General features: G+C 39.7%; 3 protein-coding genes across 5 annotated transcripts; 1 reads left to right on the top strand and 2 right to left on the bottom strand.

Moving 5' to 3' along the window:
* Positions 1-215: 215 nt before the first annotated feature.
* On the top strand, positions 216-3,876 carry LOC120029674 (ankyrin repeat domain-containing protein 1-like). Its single transcript, XM_038974951.1, has 9 exons — positions 216-242; positions 782-916; positions 1,240-1,368; positions 1,520-1,627; positions 1,741-1,839; positions 1,994-2,092; positions 2,185-2,283; positions 2,470-2,568; positions 3,121-3,876. The coding sequence occupies exons 1-9, from the start codon at positions 216-218 to the stop codon at positions 3,217-3,219; spliced, it is 894 nt and encodes a 297-aa protein (XP_038830879.1). The 3' UTR covers positions 3,220-3,876.
* LOC120029973 (ribonuclease P protein subunit p30-like) lies at positions 2,906-7,718 on the bottom strand. Its single transcript, XM_038975287.1, has 11 exons — positions 7,615-7,718; positions 7,360-7,415; positions 7,195-7,251; positions 5,506-5,571; positions 5,341-5,409; positions 5,140-5,229; positions 4,929-5,045; positions 4,799-4,828; positions 4,652-4,689; positions 4,432-4,511; positions 2,906-4,191 (listed from the first exon to the last, which is right to left on the bottom strand). The coding sequence occupies exons 1-11, from the start codon at positions 7,694-7,696 to the stop codon at positions 4,070-4,072; spliced, it is 807 nt and encodes a 268-aa protein (XP_038831215.1). The 5' UTR covers positions 7,697-7,718; the 3' UTR covers positions 2,906-4,069.
* A 129-nt stretch (positions 7,719-7,847) lies between these two features.
* Positions 7,848-10,432, bottom strand: LOC120029767 (ribonuclease P protein subunit p30-like). Of its 3 annotated transcripts, none has more exons than XM_038975037.1 (11): positions 10,314-10,432; positions 9,964-10,019; positions 9,817-9,873; positions 9,630-9,695; positions 9,471-9,539; positions 9,267-9,356; positions 9,016-9,132; positions 8,891-8,920; positions 8,756-8,793; positions 8,556-8,635; positions 7,848-8,116 (listed from the first exon to the last, which is right to left on the bottom strand). In XM_038975037.1, the coding sequence occupies exons 1-11, from the start codon at positions 10,393-10,395 to the stop codon at positions 7,998-8,000; spliced, it is 804 nt and encodes a 267-aa protein (XP_038830965.1). In that variant the 5' UTR covers positions 10,396-10,432; the 3' UTR covers positions 7,848-7,997. The 3 variants fall into 3 exon arrangements, with proteins under 3 accessions (XP_038830965.1, XP_038830966.1, XP_038830967.1); XM_038975038.1 differs by having other exon boundaries at positions 10,206-10,321; XM_038975039.1 differs by lacking the exon at positions 9,471-9,539.
* Between the last annotated feature and the right edge of the window lie 19 nt (positions 10,433-10,451).

The following is a 10,451-nucleotide window of genomic DNA, read 5'->3' as shown; positions in this document are numbered from 1 at the left end:
CTTCCTTCTCCCAATCTTGCCAGCCGGGCCGTGACAGGAAACCTTGCCCTGTGGCGGGGGCAGGCGAGTCACCCAGGCTAGAACATGATCTCATTCCTTGCCGGCTCCAAACACATATAAAATGCTGAACTGAGGCCTGCAACCGTAGAGCACAGACAGTTGACACTGGTCATTGACTGGAGATTTGAGCTGCCACATATACTTGACAAATGATGATGGGTATTCTACGAGTACAAGAGCTGGTAGGTCTTTATCTTTATCAAAATCTAGAGGCTTTCATAGTGGATTCCAGAGAATAACCACAGTTGCAAAGAATATAGGGTTGAAATTAGGATTTCAGGTGTTGGACTGTTCACGGCTTTCATGATGCTTAGCTGCAACCTCAACAAACCTTTGAGATGAATATGAATTTCTACAGCAACAGTTTGAGAATAATTATCACACTAAGACTGAAATTCTTCTTACACCCGCTGCTGCTTGTCTTGCACTTACTCCTTTTTTAATTTAAAATATTTAACTAGGTAAGTCAGTTAAGAACAAATTCTTATTTACAATGACGGCCTAGGAACAGTGGGTTAACTGCCTTGTTCAGAATGACAGATTTTTACCTTGTCAGCTCGGGGATTCGATCTAGCTACTTTTCGTTACTGGCCCAACGCTCTAACCACTAGGCTACCTGCTGCCCTTCTATCACAGACGCCAATGGGCATGGGGGCACAGGTCAAACAGAATTGTCTCAGTTGCTCACATATTCCTAATAGTCTTGTTTTTCTTATTCAAGGTTTCTGGCAAAGAATCCGGAGATGTGCAGTATTCAGAGGGAGAATACGAGACATCCATCAACCAGGAGAAACAAGAGGACCTGAGATCTCACAAGGACAGCCTGGCTGACACCGATGCCCCCATGAATTTAAATGTAAGTCAAATACTCTCTTAGCCTCCTTAGTACAATGCCACCAAACCTGTTAAGTGGTTCAGACCTAATGATTATGTGTTGAATAGACAGACATAAGGTTTTGCAGTTTGAATCTTGGTTGGGCAACTGTCTGAATTTGCTGTAGTAGCTATGACCACTAACTTCAAATAAATCGTAAATCAAAAAGTGTCATAGAGATCATGTAATCATGTAAAAGTAATCATAGAGATCATGGCACCAAGTGTTAAATCCTCAACTGGGAAGCCGCTTTGTAGAAGTGCAAGATGTATAATATCTCTTTATTTGAAATGTTTGGTTGACAGGTAGACAAATCTGACCATCTGTGGTTAGAGACAATTGATGACCTCCAGATTATGCTGCAACTGAGGAAGTCGAGAAAGAGAGCGAGAAGAGTACAAGTTTGCAAGCCACCACCCGCACCCGAGACTGTGGTAAGACAGGCCTACTAGCTGAGTAGGGTGATAAGGTATCTAATTTGAGACATAGGAATAGAGGCAATTTACTTCAAGATTTGACCCTTCATAAGACAAATAATTACTAAGTAACTGCTATCTTCAGCTAAATCACCATCTCTCTTTCCAGCCTTACTATGTGGATGAGGTGGACTTTTTCAAGGCCTGCGAAGAGAACAAACTGCCATTGATCGAGAGGTATCTGGAAAAATCAGGAGACGTCAATGCTTGTGACAATGTGAGTGTTTAGATAATACCAACCAACCAGAAGTTTGCCAACGCACCTCAGCTGTGTCATCACGTGCAGTTTGTGTTGTAATGCAATGTGTCCTGCTTCCTATGCCTTTACAGTTCAGACGTACAGGCCTGCACAGAGCTTGCACACAGGGACATGTGGATGTTGTAAAGAGGCTACTGGAGGCTGGAGCTTTAATTGAGAACAAAGACAAGGTACTTTAAATAGAAGAACTCCAAATAACTGCATGTCCACGGGAGCCAAGCTCTTGGCAATATATTGCAGTCTTTGATCCTATACTGTAAAATCATTTGGAGTGTTGATGAGAAAGGAACAGATAAAAACAAGGGATTGCTTGTCTATCTTTAGCTGGATACCACTGCTGTCCATTGTGCCTGCCGGGGAGGAAGCATGCTTGTGTTAGAAGTGCTGCTCAACCACGATGGCAGCTTCTCTGCCAGGGATAAGGTAAGCCTACAGAACACTCAGCTAGCAATCCGGACACGGATCTGAGAACATGTTCAATGTGATTTATCCTTAAATGTTTCTGTGTCCCTAAGCTACGCAGCACTCCCCTTCACGTTGCAGTGAGAACCGGACACTATGAATGCGCTGAACATCTCGTCCACTGTGGAGCGGACATCAATGCCAAAGACAGAGTGAGCTATTCTCATTCAGTATAGGAATTCATTTTTATTTTACCTTTATTTAACTAGGCAATTCAGTTAAGAACACATTTTTATTTAAACCTTTGCTCTGATATACAGTATAAACACCTTAAGATCTCATCAGAAATATGAAACACCAATGGTTCTTTAAGTAGGAGAGGTTTTATTTTCACACAGGAAGGAGATACCCCCATGCACGATGCAGTAAGACTGAACAGATTCAAAATCATCCAACTACTTCTGCTTCATGGAGCCAATCCAAAACTCAAGAACTGCGTAAGTTCTTGACTAACATGGCCAGCAAACTTGTTACCTCAATCTATCATAGTATAGAATGTGGTATTTTGTTTGAATAACACAATGATTTTAAAATGACTTATTTGCTCGTAAGGCTTACATGTATCATGTATTCAGAGAATCAAACTAGTGATAGCAAAGGTGACAGGATTGATACATAACCACAGTGCCATCTTGTGGTGATACATAAGATTGCATCCGAGTACAGATTTTTTTATTTAACTAGGCAAGTCAGTTAAGAACAAATTCTTATTTACAATGACGGCCTAACCCAGCCAACGCTGGGCCAATTGTGCGCCGCCCTACAGGACTCCAAATCACGGCCGGATGTGATGCAGCCTGGATTCAAACCAGGGACTGCAGTGACGCCTCTCGCACTGAGATGCAGTGCCTTAGACCGCTGCGCCACTCAGGAGCAGAAGAAATAAGGCCCTTCACATTTTAGTCATCTAGCAGAAGGTCTTATCCAGAGTGACTTAGGAAAACATACTATTGAAATATTTAATATATCTTTGCTTTTCTTCAACACAGGAGGGAAAGTCACCATTGGATAGCACGCTGGAGTGGCAGAGTGGGGCTAAATCCATTCTCAGCAATTTCAAGGATGATGCAAAAACTCCAGTCAAGTAAAGTCCAGTTCAATTCAATTGCATTTTACACAGGTCTCAAACTCAGAATAAGTAGATAAAAGCAAATGCTAACCCAGTTCCTTTGTGGAGAGACTAACTTTGACAACCACTCTGTTGATTATGGCGATACAGCTTCCAAGGTTTCATTAACCGGAGGCTGACTTCAAGCCCGAAAGTCATTTCTTGCGAACTAGCAGAAGTTTGGCCTGAAAAATTGAAGTAACTTAGCATTTGCTTCTAAGGATGTTTGTTTCTTTATAGGCAGCTTATTAGAGGTCTGAGATGCTCAAGAAGGTTGAAAAGGTTGACAAATAACTATATGGGAAAAGAGAAAGTTTGGAAATTGTAGTTGTGACTTGACTTATGACATCAGCATGACTATAATATGCATTCAGTTACGTACTAAATTGTAGTTTAATTGTTGGAAAAAATATTTTGAATCAATACATTCTTCATTTCTCTTTAATATAAAATGAGAGTGAGTTGATGGCTTCAAACTGATTTTGTGCTAGTCAGTGAGAACACAGGATTTTAAAATGCTTGTGTGATTCTTATGCACTTCCTGAAGTAATTTTAATTGTTCTACTACATGTTTACCTTTAGCATTTTGCTTGTTATTTCACATTACGTTATGAAATAAACAGAATTGCCGTTGTCATCCGAATTTGTTTGCTTTGTCTAAAAGGAACAAGCGTCATCATTGTTGCTAATACATGACTATACAACCACTGAGCAGTTACTAGAAAACAGTCACATTTCCACAAATAAGGATATTCATAAAAGTAAATTTACATAAACACATTCTCTATCCAGAAAGAAAACGTATCACAATTCAAACAAGTGATTACTTTCTACTGCGCCATCTCAATCTTAGCCCTCTTTGATGCGGGAACATCCTCTTTCTCCCATCTCTCAGTCGAAGGCTGCTCATTCTTCATAGAGTGTACTATCCCCAAGGCAGTCTTTCTCATTTCTGTAATGACAACACTGTATATGAATTGATTTTCTTGTGCCACAAACACGGCTTTGAGAATGATAGACAAGTAATACGTGTAGTTCAATGACGCCGTGTTACATGATAATAACACTCACATTCCATGGATGGGCTACTCTCACTTGGCCTTTTAACCAAGTGTACACACCTGCCTGGCATATAACATTTTACACAATGTGTTCAACTGCTCGAGCAATGTGTAAACAGCAGCCTATTCACCTCCATGTAAGTGGACAGCTCGACAGTTGGTTGAGATCGCAGCTTTGCCATCTTCTTCTGACAGGCCAAACAGTAGACCCCTGGACACCATTCAGGATAATAGCAGTGACACAGGTTGGCCTCATCACACCTGCATATAGTCTGTCTGTAATACTGTACCGTATTCTAGTTACATACATCAAGTACTGTACTGGGTAGGTAATGTTTTAAGAAAGGATACAAATTGGCAATGTCATAGGGTCCTCTCAACTCAAGGGGCTGATTGAACAAAACACACATTTACAGTGGTATGGTTAATTTCAGTAAGATGTTAATATCAGTATGTTCAATGCTCATGGTATGAATGGTATCTAAGTGGGAAATATACCTTTTCTGCCCCACTGGTCACAATTACGTTCTGTAAAAAAAAAAAACAACATTGCTGTTACACAGACTGTGTGAAAATGGCAGGTTGATTGACAGGTGAAGTGAAGTTGAACCACGTTGGGTCTATTTACCTTGCCTTTGCACGCCTCCATGAGATTTAGAGCATTTGCGATGGTGTGTCTTCTCATGGTGGAGTCTCGGATTGCAGGTGTGTAACTTACCTCAAAAAACACACCCCTTTCAATTGCCTGAAACAAGCACAACTTGCATTACCATCTGTATATTACTTGGAAATGACCAAGCAATCGCTTCATTCAAATACACAGAGAGCAATGGTCTCACCCCATTGACTGAAGATCTTTTGAAAAAAAAGGGCTGTTTTTCTGTCGCTGCTACACAGATGATGTCAATAGTAAATTCCATGCAGGCTGCCTATTGAAACAAAGAGAAGACCGACACCAGCAGAATGTCGTCCATACATTGCCAGTGTAGTCAACAATAATACAGTACATATTGTTGAGGTTGGTGAACAAAAGTACTTACATGAAACAACTTCTCCGTTTTAGGATAGGCAGCCACTAAGTCATAGGCTTTGTACTCTCTTAATGGTTTCTGGGAAAGGATAAACTACATTAGTCCCATTTGACAAATTATGCAATATGAATACTGTCAGCAAATGTTCAAACTTCTACTGTATATTGGACTTACAAAGTGTGCTGCCCTTGAGGCCACAACTGTTAGTCGGTTCAACACCTTGATTGGTCTGGATTTACCCTGTACAAAATCAGGGGGACATAGTGCCTTCAGAAAAGTATTCATACCCCTTGACTTATTCCAGTGTGTTATAGCCTGAAATCAAAATTGTTTCAATATATTTTTTTCTCTCTCATCCATCTACACACAATAGCAGCCCATAATAACAAGGTGAAAACATGTTTATAGAAATTTATAGAAACGTATTGAAAATGAAATATCTCACTTACAAAAGTATTCACCCCCCCCCCCCCCCAAAAAAAAACTTTGCAGATGCACATTTGGCAGCAATTACAGCTGTGAGTCTTTCTGGGTAAGTCTCTAAGAGCTTTGCACACCTGGATTGTACAATATTTGCACATTCTTTTAAAAATTCTTCAAGCTCTGTCAAGTTGGTTGTTGATCATTGCTAGACAGCCATTTTCAAGTCTTGCCATAGATTTTCAAGACGATTTCAGTCAAAACTGTAACTAGGCCACTCAGGAACATTCAAAGTCGTCTTGATAAGCAACTCCGGTGTCTATTTGGCCTTGTGTTTACAGTTATTGTCCTGCTGAAAGGTGAATTTGTCTCCCTGAGTCTGTTGGAAAGCAGATGATTAGGTTATCCTTTAAGATTTTGCATGTGCTTAGCTATATTCCATTTATTTTTAATCGCGAAACACTCCCTAGTCCTTGCCGATGACAAGCAAACCCATACCATGATGCAGCCACCATCATGCTTGAAAATATGAAGAGTGGTACTCAGTGATGTGTTGTTTGCACCAAACATAACGTGTTATATTCAGGACATAAAGTACATTTCTTGCAGTTTTACTTTAGTGCCTTATTGCAAATAGGATGCATGTTTTGTAATATTTGTATTCCTTCTTTTCACTCTGTCATTTACGTTAGTATTGTGGCGTTACTACAATGTTGATCCATCCTCAGTTTTCTCCGATCACAGCCATTAAACTCAAACGGTGTTAAAGTCACCATAGGCCTCATGGTGAAATCTCTGAGAGGTTGCTTCCTCTCCGGCAACTGAGTTAGGAAGGATGCCTGTATCTTGTAGTGACTGGGTGATTGATACACCAGCCAAAATGTAATAGTAACTTCACCGTGCTCAACTGGATATTCAATGTCAGTTTTATGTTGTTGACCCATCTACCAATAGGTGCCCTTCTTTGCAAAGCATTAAAAAAGCCTCCCTGGTCTTAGTGGTTGAATCTGTTTGAAATTGCCTGCTCGACTGAGGAACTTTACAGATAAATGTGTGGGGTACAGAGATGAGGTAGTCATTCAAAAATCATGTTAAACAACATTATTGCAACTTGTGAATTGTTAAGCAAATGTTTACTCCTGAACTTATTTAGGCTTGCCATAACAAAAAGGGTTGAATACTCAAGACATTTCCACTTTTCATGTTTTTTTGGTACACATTTTGAAAAACAAATTCACTGACATTATGAGGTATTGTGTGTAGGCCAGTGACATCTTTTTAACCCATTTTAAATTCAAGCAGCAAAACAACAAAATATGTAATAAGTCAAAGGGTGTGAATACTTTCTGAACGCACTGTAATTATCACAAGGCATGGAGAAATGGGATAGCTAGCTTCAAGAATATTACATAATGTAGCAACATTACTACTACACCACATTACCTGCACTATGGGAAATGTATCAAACAGCTCGGAGACACACTTCGGTTTGCCAATTTCCTGTAAACATACGCAAACAAAAAGGGTGAAATTTCACTCAATGGGATATGTACAAGGAAAGCCCTCAACTTCATGATGAGCCATAACAGGGTACAATCAGTAGCCTACCTGCTTATTTTGTTCCAAATCAACCACATAATTGATGGCAACTGTGGAGTATCCAACTGAGACATGAAAATAGCAATGGATTAGTACAAATCAATCAAGACATAGTTCAGCTAACTCCTGTCCATCGCGCAACAGCTGTTGTCAGTAATTCCATTGACCCGCCCTTGAAGGTAGCAACGAAAGACGATTTAAATATCTTTGAAGTTTGTGCTAGCTAAACATTTTTGCAAATGTAACAAGATAAAATATAGTTACGATGAGCTGCTGTTTCAATAACACTCTGAAGTCGCTTCTTGTCGGTTGTGTAGCTAATATTGAAATCCATGAACACAGCCATGCTTCCACGTGAGTTGACCCGAAATGCCTTATGGGACAAAAAGGTTTTTTTTCTCGCATCTTGTTGTTGGATACAACAAGGCAAGCTCTCTGATTGGTTCAGTTATGTATCAGATTATAGTTTAAATGAACTTGAACAAATTGACTTTGAATCCAATACATTTCAAAATTCTCTTTAATATAAAAGAATATTTCACAAAACAATCGTCTACAAATATGGAGTATGTATCCATAAAAGGCTAATTACATACACATTCTCTTTCCATAAATAAACAGTTTCAAAATCAAAACAAGCCACCACTTTACACAGTCTCAATCTTAGCCCTCTTTGACGGTGGAACATGCTCTTCCTCCTGTCTCACAGTCAACGGCTGGTCTTTCTTCATAGTGTGTACGATACCCAAGGCAGTCTTTCTTGTTTCTGTAATGACAACATGGAACATAAATTGGTTCTCTTGTGCCACCCACAAATATTGATTTGAGACTGATACCCAAGTAATAAATGTAGTTAAATGACACATTGTGTTACAATTGTGTTATAATCACAACATTCACATTCCATGGATGGGCTACTAACTTGCCCTTTAAACCAAGTGAAGATAGGGCGGCAGGTAGCCTAGTGGTTAGAGCGGTGGGCCAGTAACCGAAAGGTTGCTGGATCGACTCCCCGAGCTGACAAGGTAAAAATCTGTAGTTCTGCCCCTGAACAAGGCAGTTAACCCACTGTTCCCCAGGTAGGCAGTCATTGTAAATAAGAATTGGTTCTTAACTGACTTGCCTAGTTAAATAAAAAAGATACGTGGCATGACACAATGTATTCAATTGATCGACAAATGCGTTAAAAAATGCGGCCTATTTACCTCCATGTAAGTGGACAGCTCGACAGTTGGTTGAGATAGCAGCTTTGCCATCTCCTTCTGACAGCCCAAACAGTAGACCCCTGGACACCATTCAGGATAATAGCAGTAACACGGGTTAACCTCATCACACCTACGTATAGTATGTACCATATTCTAGCAGTCTACATCAAGTAGGTAGGTAATGTTTTATGAAAGGATACAAGTTGGCAATGTCGTAGGGTCCTCTCAACTCAAGGGGCTGAATGAGAGAAAAAACAGATTCAAGGTTCATTGCAGAAAGATATTAACATGATTGGTATCTAAGAGGGTAAGACAATATCTCATTTCTACCTTACCTTTTCTGCCCCACTGGTCACAATTACATTCTGTTTGAAAAAAAGAAACATTGCTGTTACACGCACTGTTTGAAAATGGTAGGTGGATTAATAGGTCAAAAATAAACAATGAGGGGTTGATATACCTTCCCTTTGCACGTCTCCATGAGACTGATGGCATTTGCGATGGTGTATCTTCTCATGGTGGAGTCTCGAATAGCAGGTGTGTAACTTATCTCAAAGAACACACCTCTTTCAATTGCCTTACACAAGCACAAGTAATATCACTTTTACTACATAAAAAGCATTCAGTCCAACCAAAAGAAACAGGTCGTAGGCAAGTCTCCAAATCACTACAAAGTTGTTCATTCAAATACCGAGAGGTATTGATACTTACCCCATTTACTGGAGATCTCTTGAAAAAGAAGGGCTGTTTTTCAGTCACTGCTACACAGATGATGTCAACATCAAATGTCATGCAGGCTGCCTATTGAAACAAGTAGAAGGCCAACATTAGCAGAAGGTCATCCTATTCTCAACATACATTGTCAGTAGTGGATGGTAAAACACAGTGATAATGATCCTGAACAAAAGTACTAACATGAAACAACTTCTCTGTTTTAGGATAGACAGCCACTAAGTCATAGGCTTTGTACTCTGCATTTGGTCTCTGGAAAGGGATAGATGTAGTTATTTGAGAAATTATGCAATATGAATACTGTCAACAAATGCTCAAACTTCTACAGTATATCGGACTCACAAAGTGTGATGGGTCTGAGGCCACAACTGTCAATCGGTTTAACACCTTGATTGGTCTGGATTTACCCTGTGCAAAAGGAAGGGGATATTACCTATTATTCCGATTTCCAATGCATGGAGAAATGGGATAGGTAGCATCATCGATAAGTATTCCATTATGTATCAACATTATTATTATGCCACATTACCTGCACCATGGGAAATGTATCAAACAGCTCTAAAACACATTTCGGTTTGCCAATTTCCTGTAAACATAAGCAAACAAACGTTAACAAGGGTGAGGAATAGTTCTCTTGACTTCATGAGTCATAAACTGGGAACACTGAGGAGCTTACCTGTTTCTTTTGTTGCAAATCAACCACATAATTGATGGCAACTGTAGAATATCCAACTGAAACATGAAAACATGAGTTACTTGATAAGCACATCAATCAAGATATATTGTAGCTTGCTCTGGTCCTGCTACATATATGGCTGCCTAGGCTAGAAGTTAGCAAAGACGATTCAGCGAATCTGAAGTTAGGGCTACAGTAGCTAAACAGTTTTCAAATATAAACAAGATTAAACAGGTATTTACGGTGAGCTGTTAGCCAGTTAGCCAAATTGAGAGCCATGGTCTTCTTTATGAGGTTAGTGGAAGCTAGCTAAACACTTTTGCAAATGTGAACAAGATAAACATAGTTACGGTGTGCTGCTGTTTCAATAACACTCTGAAGTCGTTTCTTGTCGGTTGTGTAGGTAATATTCAAGTCCATGAACACAGCCATGTTTCCATGTGTAAAATGTTAAATTTGCATGTGGACGGTGTGCGTTAACAGAATGC

Source organism: Salvelinus namaycush, chromosome 35 (assembly GCF_016432855.1).
Source record: "Salvelinus namaycush isolate Seneca chromosome 35, SaNama_1.0, whole genome shotgun sequence".
Taxonomy (NCBI): domain Eukaryota; kingdom Metazoa; phylum Chordata; class Actinopteri; order Salmoniformes; family Salmonidae; genus Salvelinus; species Salvelinus namaycush.
The sequence above is the reverse complement of the archived record's forward strand: the minus strand, read 5'-3'. Positions and strand labels throughout refer to the sequence as shown.